The 10501-nt window shown below is 37.8% G+C and overlaps 1 protein-coding gene across 1 annotated transcript; it reads left to right on the top strand.

Annotated features, from left to right (window-relative positions):
• Nucleotides 1-201: 201 nt before the first annotated feature.
• LOC121737670 (myrosinase 1-like) lies at nt 202-10140 on the top strand. Its single transcript, XM_042129334.1, has 9 exons — nt 202-466; nt 658-770; nt 1097-1279; nt 3302-3694; nt 4438-4532; nt 6747-6894; nt 7607-7758; nt 8714-8952; nt 9915-10140. The coding sequence occupies exons 1-9, from the start codon at nt 435-437 to the stop codon at nt 10087-10089; spliced, it is 1530 nt and encodes a 509-aa protein (XP_041985268.1). The 5' UTR covers nt 202-434; the 3' UTR covers nt 10090-10140.
• The last annotated feature ends 361 nt before the right edge of the window (nt 10141-10501 follow it).

The raw sequence follows: 10501 nt of genomic DNA, 5'->3' as shown, positions 1-10501 counted from the left end.
GAAAAAAAAAGGCAAAAAATTGTATGATCAATCTCTAAATAGAAGTAGAAGAATAACAACCAATATTCTAAATTCAAAAACAAATATATACTAGTAATCTGTGTTCAAAAACTTGGAACCACACTTGGAACTTTTTACTTTGCAAACTTTTTTTGGAATTATTTGCGTCCATAGACATAATATATAGGTACATGTTTGCGTCGGTGACCGGTGTATTATATTTTCTCTCTTTGCGTTTTTATTTCTCTGTTTTATTATAAAGTCGTAAACATTAATGATATAATTTATTATCGTAGATAAAGTAATTTATCTGATAATTATTAACACATTCAGCGTGAGAATACTAAACAATGTGCACGTTTAACTTTTAGTTCTTAAGTACTTACTTGAAAATATTCCATTTTTGTACCAACAGTTTTTTGTGATCACTGATCATGAACTCATCTTTGTTAATTTTTATTCTGAAGTAAGTTGATTTAATGTCACCATTCCATTGCTTTTTATCATTTATTAGGAGCCATCATCTTATCATTGCTACCATCATGAAAAACTCTGTAAGTGCTTGATAACTGCTAACATAACAGACAGAGAATATTGATATTCCAAAGATTATCCTATTTTGTTATATAGTTAATTTTACATTTGTATTAATTTCAGCATCCTCTATGTCAGCGGCTGGAGAGACTTGAAGGTCCGAAGGTTCAGTGATGACTTCCTCTTTGGAGCAGCCACTGCCGCTTACCAGGTTGAAGGTGGTTGGGATGCTGATGGTAAGTCAATTTCCAAAGTTCAATACACATTGCGCATCGTTAACTAGAAATACTGATTCTGCAAAAATATTTGTATGGAATTAAATTATTAGTAAAAAATAGAAATTAACATCAAATCCAAACAGCAAAACAAGAAAAAAACTTCCTATATTTTTTTTTTAATAAAATAAGGGGGCAAATGAGCAAACGGGTCACCTGATGGAAAGCAACTTCCGTCGCCCATGGACACTTACAGCATCAGAAGAGCTGCAGGTACAATTTATATTAAGTATATCATGGATAGTAAAGTAATACTAAAGCTCATAATATTACCATTTCATTTCCAGGCAAAGGCGAGAGCATCTGGGACAGATACCTCCATGAACACCCAGAGGTGATCGCTGACGGTGTTGACGGGGACGTGGCCAGCGACTCCTACCATAACTATAAAAGAGATGTAGAGATGTTGAGGGAACTCGGAGTTGACTTCTACCGGTTCTCTATATCTTGGCCGAGGATTTTACCTACTGGTAAGTTTTTGTTGCTTGAAATGGCCAGGCCACAACATCGCACATTATGTGGTGCGATGTTGGAGCGCAAAATTTCATTGGAAACAGTCACCGTCACATCGGAAACTTCCATGATGCGTTCTGCGGCGTCGTAGATTTTTAAGATGCGGCGTCGTAGATTTTTACGACGCGGCGTCGTAGATTTTTACGACGCGGCGTCGTAGATTTTTACGATGCGACGCCGTAACGCAGTGTTGTGGCCTGGCCCATACCATAGTTACAGCAGTTATAGTGGTTGAAGTACATATACTTTGAAATGCCGAAAATCATCAGTAAATTGCTCATACTGTCTGGAAACAGGATAGAAACATGGTTAAAAAAGGCTGACATGTAAACAGCTATTTGTTTAAAGGAACATCAAAGGCAAACCCATAGGAGTGAACGAGAATGTTAAAGCTTTTTGCTCTTTTATGAAGTGTCCCAGTTCTGGAGTCCAGAAAATACTATTACTACCAAAAACCAATGCAAAGAGTAACTTATTTATGATGCAACAAGGTTGTATTTCTAACGTCGCAAAATTGGACTCCACATCGAAATTATTGTTATCATGAGATATTATCTAAAAAATTAATGAGCCATTGTATTTATTTACGCGGTAACATCTTATTTAATGTATGTTCTAAATCCAAACTTTGTATTTAGACCAAAATAAATTGAAGAAGTTATAATGAGCAGTCCAAACTCCAAAGTTCATTTTGTCTTTATCAATTCTCAATTACTCATCAAAGTCATACTACATGTGTTTATCAATTCTCAATAATTACTCATCAAAGTCATATTTATCTATATTTTTTCTAGATAGTATCTAGATAGCTTAAGACCACCGACCGTTCTTTGAAATTTTTTAAACCCCACTATAGTGTATTAGTCATGTGTCGGATTTTATTTTATCTTTTTTTGCCTAAATATAGTATGGTCGCCGGATAGAGAGATCAGCCATTGACTGTAATTGTCTCTGTCATCCGCAAAAACAATAAATTGTTTTCCTTTTTGTGTGTGTATAATGTACTTGTTTGTGAACGAGATAAGTTAGTACATTCAGTAGAAATTCTGTCTAACCAGCGACTGGACGTTACATAAAAAAAAAGGATTTGGCAAATAATGTGATGATTACGGCCGAACCTTACCTATGTCTATTAACACTAATGTTATGTCTTCACTTTCATTCATATGAAAAACTAGATGACGCCCGCAACTCCGTTGCGTCATAATTAGTTATCGCGCGGGAACCGTACATTTTTTCGGGATAAAAAGTATCCTATGCCCTTTCCCGGGACTCAATGTATCTCTGTACTAAATTTCAGCCCAATCGGTTCAGCCATTTAGGCGTGAAGAGGTAACAGACAGACAGACAGACACACTTTTGCATTTATAATATTAATATGGATGAAAGAGATACGTAGGAGAGGCATGCTTCCGCACGAATGGGCCGGCTCGACCGGAGAAATACCACGTTCTCACAGAAAACCGGCGTGAAACAGCGCTAGCGCTGTGTTTCGCCAAGTGAGTGAGTTTACCGGAGGCCCAATCCCCTACCATATTCCCTTCCCTACCCTCCCCTATTAGCCTATTCCCTCTTAAAAGGCCGGCAACGCACCTGTAGCTCTTCTGATGCTGTGAGTGTCCATGGGCGACGGAAGTTGCTTTCCATCAGGTGACCCGTTTGCTCGTTTGCCCCCTTATGTCATAAAAAAAAAAGAGGTAACGTGGTAATAAATCAAGCATTAACTTTAACAGTTGTTGGTGAAATTGGGGATAAATAATATAATAAAAATATTATATTAATATTTAATGGTATTTTTTCTCTTGTTAAATTGACAGACTTGTGTCTGCTTGTTTCTTCGAGTGGCCTTAATTAATTTTAAAGAATATCACCGGCCTGACATAGAAACTCTTCATTTTTGGAAGTTGGTTGAAAATGTATTGCAACGCCTCACCACACTGCAATATCAATAGAGCCTAAGTCCTTACTCTTTCTTTCAGGATTACCCAACCAAACAAACGAGAAGGGAGTTGAATACTACAACAACCTTATCAACGAACTTCTAAAATACAACATACAACCAGTCATCACATTATACCATTTTGACTTACCGCAAAAACTACAGGACCTAGGCGGTTGGACGAACGAACTATCCGTTCAATGGTTTGAGGATTACTCTAGGGTAGTCTATGAGAAATATGCGGATAGAGTTAAGTATTGGATAACTATTAACCAACCGAGTACAGTCTGCGTTGATAGTTATGGTAGTGGTGTCTTCGCTCCGGGCATCAAGTCTTCTGGGTTTGGTGATTATTTGTGTCACAAGAATGTGATGCTGGCTCACGCTAAAGCATATAGGCTGTATGAGAAGGAATATAAGCCGAAATATCAAGGTAACGTACATCAACAATTTTTTATTATTTTTTTTAACCCCCGACAAAAAAGAGGGGTGTTATAAGTTTGACGTGTCTGTCTGTCTGTCTGTCTGTCTGTTTGTCTGTGTGTGTATCTAGTAGAACAACAATTTTATTATTTTTGTACTACTAGATGTTATAACTTAGTTTTTTTTGTATTTTTTGGAACTCAAAATTTCAAAATTGATTTTTTAAAAAGGGGTTTGTAAACGGACAGACAGACACACTTTCGCATTTATAATATTACTAGATGACGGCCGCAACTCCTTTACATATTTTTTAGTGTCCGACCGAAGGTCTATTTTTGGCCGAAGCCAATTAATCGGCAGTCGCCACAACCTTCGGCCGAAGCCGAAGCCGAAGGTTTATAATCTCTCGACTCTCATTAATTCATTTTTTTCAATATTGTCTACAAGCTATAATTCATATTAAAATTATTTCAAAACTTCAATATTGAAGGTTTATATTGACTGTCCATATTATAGAAGTTGATTAAGAGATGGTAATAATTAATAAAAGTTTGTGATTTTGTGATTTATATTTTGCCTTTGCAAACACGACCTGTCTGTCGCTCTCTCACTCAGTCTTTCGTAAGTTCGTTCAATCTCGACGGTTGCTCGGACCTTCGGCGAAACCTTCGGCTTCGGCCGGGTTTTGGGCCGAAGCCGAAGGTTTCGCCGAAGATGGTTTGGATATCATCCATTGTATTACATATTTTTCAGGATCTGTTGGCATAGCTCTCTCCTTGAACTGGGCCGATCAGTTGACTAACGACACACAGAATGTTGAAGCTACTGACTTGTATAGAGAATTCACGGTAAGTTCTGCGATACAGCCGCGAATTTATAAATAGGTCGTTATAGCCCACGGCCGGGGCGGCAGCGTCCATAAGCTTTGTCCACACTGTGCCTTATTTGTTCATCAAGGGCATGCGCTATAGTGCATTTAACATCGCACGTGAGGCATGCCCGCGACGCTATGTCACTTTTCTTGCCAACGCAGGTGGATTTTGACGCATTCAATTATTGAATATGCCAAACGATAGTTGAATAAAAAGATGATGACGAAAATTGAAGATGAAATTGCATAGTGTGGACATAGCTTATATAAGCTATGAAGTCAGCAGCGCCATATGGCTCTGCTGACTTCATAGGCGTAAACCATTACACGACGGTTCTAGTCAGTAAATCTAACAAACAGCATCCTAAACCATCGCTGTTGGATGATATGGGAGTAGATTTATCATACAGAACTGAATGGAGGAAGTCACATTCGGAATGGCTGAGGGTGAGTGTGAAACAAGTTAATAGATTTGTCCACACTGTGCCTTTTTCTGTTCATCAAGGGCATGCGTAATAGCGCAGTCAACAGCGAACGTGAGGCATGCCCGCGACGCATGCCCTCTGACCGTATCCAAAACATCAAAAATGACAATATTGGCGTTTTGTTCCTTGACGCATTCAATTATTGAATGCGCCAATATGAAAGTTGATGACGAAATTGAAGATGATTGTGCACAGTGTGGACATAGCTATTAGCTTTGTCCACACTGTGCCATTTTGTGTTCGTCAAGGGCGTTATAGCGCAGTCAACAGCGAACGTGAGGCATGCCCGTGACGCGCGTCGAAATCGTAGCGCTTGTAATGTCACTTTTCTTTCAACGCGGGTGGATTTTGACGCATTCAATTATTGAATATGCCAAACGAAAGTTGAATAAAAAGATGATGACGAAAATTGAAGATGAAATTTCATAGTGCGGACCATAAAGTAATCATACCTAGCGGAATAGAGCAACAATCTCGAGCTGTCAAACGAAACCGAAATTGGTTTCATCTGTGTGTAAAAATATGTGTAAGTACTATGTATACACTTACACAAGCATGATTGAACATGATTTCTATGAGATTAAATTGTCAACGTGCGGCACGTGCCGACTGGACTACAAAAAAAGAGTGCTGCTGTCATGTATCACACGTCTCTTTTTACCACGCAGTGTTACTGATAGTGACATCTCTCTTGCTCAGGCCTTTGTTTCTCTATTCCGCTAGGTATATTAACTTTATGGTGTGGACATATATATTGAGGCCCTACAAATTACGTACATGAGGCGGTGGAAACAAAGTGGCATAATTTTTACGTGGTAGAGCCATGCTTCGGCACGAATGGGCCGGCTCGACCGGTGAAATACCACGGGCTCACAGAAAACCGGCGTGAAACAGCGCTTGCGCTGTGTTTCGCCGAGTGAGTGAATTTACCGGAGGCCCAATCCCCTACCCTATTCCCTTCCCTACCCTCCCCTATTCCCTTCCCTTCCCTAGCCTCCCCTATTACCCTATTCCCTCTTAAAAGGCTGGCAACGCACTTGCAGCTCTTCTGATGCTGCGAGTGTCCATGGGCGACGGAAGTTGCTTACCATCAGGTGACCCGTTTGCTCGTTTGCCCCCTTATTTCATTAAAAAAAAACTCATTAAAATATAAGTTCGGCACTGGCCTGATATCTAGCCTGTCGTGACATGAATGAATTATGAAAGTACTAGATGTCCCGGCAAATGTTGTTTTCCTGTTTTCCTGCTTTTCTCTTGAAGTTTTTTAAGATTTTTTCCATAAACCTCACGGAGCCCGAGACCTTTCCAACGAATGCGAAACCGTGGAAATCAGTTCGTGCGTTCTGGAGTTATAGCGTCAGGAAGGAAAACCCAACTTATTTTTTTATATTAGATTATGTATTGTGCACACTTTGGCACTATAGAAACAACTGGTTTTTGGTGGCCCGTTTATTGAAAATACTGAAAACAACTAGGAGCTAATACTATGTTTGTTTTGTAATCAAATGCTGATGTAAGTTGATGGCCCGCGTGATGTATAAAATGGAAGGGAATAAAAATAATATATTATTTCATAATAATTAGCAAGTATTATATAAATAAATAGCAAATATTTCTATCTTAGGCTGATCTATTATTAAATCGATATTAATTTCAGTTGAAATAAAGAGTTTTTAATTATTGTAATGAATTGTTTTTTTTTTCAGCTGGACCTATATCTCCACCCGATATTAGCTAAGTCTGGGAACCACCCCGCAGCAGTCCGAAAGCTGGTGGCTAGGAGAAGTCAGGAGCAGGGGTACAAGAAGTCCAGGTTGCCGGAGTTGAGCGCTGCTGAGGTGGAGTTGTTGAAAGGTGGGTGCTGAGGTGGAGGTGAAAGAGCATGGGCGTACTGAGGGGGGGGGGGGGGGGGGTGGCAGGGGGCAGGGTGGGCGACCGCCCCCCTGGATCATGTTGACGTCCCTACTAAGTATATTATCTAGTACTTTTATCTATAAACATTAAAAATTAAGAAAACGATTTTTTGCTGTTTGTTTGCAATACAATATTTTTACAACAAAAAATATTTATTTTTTATTTTTTATAAACACCTAACTTATAAAAAATCAGATTTGCCCCCCCATGGCTCAGAACCTGGGTAATTTGCCCCCCCTTTTAATGATCACTTAACTTTAATTTAATAAACATGTTGACAAAAAATGTATGGAGTTTGTGTTGTAATCTTCATTTAAACTTAAGTTAAGAATCGTCCCCTGAGTGCGGCTGTTAGTAATTAGTAATTACTTATTACATGCTTATTACTATTTATTCTGTTTTGATTATTTGCGTACAGAAAACATATTTTTTTTAAATTACAGAAAATGAAAAGAGAACACACCAACTAGGTAATGTCTAGATTAACCAATCACGTCGCAGCTTACTGTAGTGTTGCCACAATAAAAAATTTTGCAAGTTCTCTTTTTGACATTTGTTTTTTTTCTGAATTTCAGGATTAATCTTTTTGACCTTTTTTGTTGCCCAAACCACTTTTCTTTTACTACTAATTTAGGATGTTTTTTTTGTTCAGGCTCTGCTGACTTCATAGGCGTAAACCATTACACGACGGTTCTAGTCAGTAAATCTAACAAACAGCATCCTAAACCATCGCTGTTGGATGATATGGGAGTAGATTTATCATACAGAACTGAATGGAGGAAGTCACATTCGGAATGGCTGAGGGTGAGTGTGAAATAAGTTAATAGCTATATCTATACTGTGCCTTTTTCTGTTCATCAAGGGCATACGTTATAGCGCAGTCAACAGCGAACGTGAGGCATGCCCGCGACGCATGCACTCAGACCGTATCCAAAAAACAAAAATGACAATGTTGGCGTTGCGTTCGTTGACGCATTCAATTATTAAATGAAAGCGCATACTGTGGACATAGCTATTATGCGACTTGGTGCATTCTTACGATATGAAAATTTGATGTAATAAAATATAATGTACGAGCTTTTGCCCGCGTCTTCGCTCGCGTTAAGAAGTATTATTATACAAACTTTCATCCCCTATTTGAACCCCCTGGGGTTGGAATTTATCAAAATCCTTTCTTAGCGGATGCCTACGTTATAACATCTACCTGCATGCCAAATTTCAGCCCGATCCGTTTAGTGGTTTGGGCTGTGCGTTGATAGATCACTATGTCAATCAGTCAGTCACCTTTGAGTTTTATATAATAAATATAGAATATAGATTTTCAATTATTGTAAAAGACATTTGGTTTTCTCCAGGCTTCGAAACGCCAAACGGAGTATCTTTATCTAGATTCTAATCAATAAAAGCTCAATTTTAAATAGCTTTCATAAAGGTCCCCAAGTCAGATTTCATCCGACTTTGACTTATTTTTATTGTGTTAAGAATTAAGATGTTTTACTAAAACAACATAACGCCATAAAGGAAGATCCCATTTATTATAAACAATGTAAAATTTATTTTATTTCTTTTTTATTTGTTTGGCTTACTGCTAACAATATTATAATATACTTATAAGATAGATAACAAAAAAACCAATATCGTCCCTTATAAATATTTAACATTCATAAGGGAAGAGTCCTTATGAGCTATGATACATAGTCAATTATCGTTTTCCATCAGGCAATTCTTATGCTTGTTTAACGCAACTGTACTTTTCCAGAGTGCACCTTACGGCCTATACAAAGTGCTAATGTATGTCAATGAAAAATATGATTATCCCAAATTCCTCATCACGGAGAACGGTTGGTCTACTTCTACTGGGCTCGGAGACCAGTCGAGGGCTGATAATATAAGGGAATACCTCCTAGCACTTCAGCTGGCTATAGAAGACGGTAGCGATGTGATGGGATACACCGCTTGGAGTCTGATGGATAATATAGAATGGATAGCTGGTACTAGGTAAGTATGGCATTTTTTTAATTAGTTACTTGTAGAGGCACCTTTTATATATATGTATGTTACGCTCAAAGAGCGAAAACGCTCAGTGAGCGAAAAATGGCTTACAACGCGTTGTGGTAACGCCACGACGCGTTCTGAAACCAGGCCGTGTTACGTAGGAGTAATTTTATAGCGCCCAAGTGTGTATATATATATATATATATATATATATATATATATATATATATATATATATAAAAAAGTATCGAATATACGCCACCGATATACGGCGCACAGTAGCGACCTCCAAAATTCGCGCGCCAAATAGCGGAACTAAGAAATACGCCGAAAAGCACTCCGGTGACAAAACAACGTCCATGCCAATATTTTACCCAGCCATTGTACTAACCTTAACACTACTTCTGGCTGAATTTGAGAGATGGTCAATCTTGCGTCCGTATACAGGATGCAACAAGTCAGTCGGACGCAATATCATCGGTAAAAACCGCCATGTAGGACGCAATATCAACTCCGGGGTGGAAATATATATATATATATATATATATACAGTGAGGCCCATTGACTGCAGGACTGCCGTGCAGTCCTGCCGTGAATGGGCCCTTTAATGGAGCAGGTTTTTTTTTAAATTTGAATGCAAGTTAAATGCCCAAATGACATTTAAATGTTACCAGCTACTAAAGATTATTTTCTTATTAGAGAACTAACAGCCGCACTCATTTAATGATGATTATTGATTATACTTCAATTTAATGAAGAATTGGACAGATAATATACGGGGCTTATGTCAAAACCTCCCTTTATTTACAGTTAAGTAATTTATGTTCTGTCATGTCTCTGAGTATGGCAGTAAATATGTGATTACTAATTGGGTATGATAAAAGTTGGTACTTTTATGTAGATTTTTGAAAATAAAAAAAAAATCCTGCAGTGTTGGTACTTATATAATAAATTTGTGTTTGCAGTGAACGCTTTGGGCTATACGAAGTTGATTTTGATTCTGAAGAAAAGACAAGAAAACCCAGGTTGTCAGCGTTTGTGTACAAACGGATTATACAGAAACGAATTCTAGAACCTGACTGGTTGCCTGAAAATCTAGAGATTTCGATAACACAAAAAGTAACAAGAGAAGAGTTATAAAAGTGAGAAAAACATTATATTTTACAGAAATAGAGTTCAAAATAATGAAAATAATTTCAAAATACTAATAAAAGATAAACTGCTGTCAAAAACCTCAGAAACTGACCATTCAAATAGGTATTATAGTACAATATTTTGTGATTCCCGAAATAAAAATAATAATAAATGAAACGTCGTTTACGATTTTTTTAACTCCTTAGGGGGGTATTACATTATCATTTATATATGATAATTTCTATGATCCTATATAGGATCCAATATATATGATCATTTGATCATATGTGCATATTACATTATCATATTTCATTGATCCTATTTTACGTCATATGTGGTTTCAATAGCCAATGGAGAGCGCTAACGCTGACAGGTATTGACGTCAGGGTTACTAGATCTCAGAGAATTCGATTTGTCA

This window comes from Aricia agestis, chromosome 21, assembly GCF_905147365.1.
Source record: "Aricia agestis chromosome 21, ilAriAges1.1, whole genome shotgun sequence".
Taxonomy (NCBI): domain Eukaryota; kingdom Metazoa; phylum Arthropoda; class Insecta; order Lepidoptera; family Lycaenidae; genus Aricia; species Aricia agestis.
This window is presented reverse-complemented; position numbering and strand designations above follow the sequence as displayed.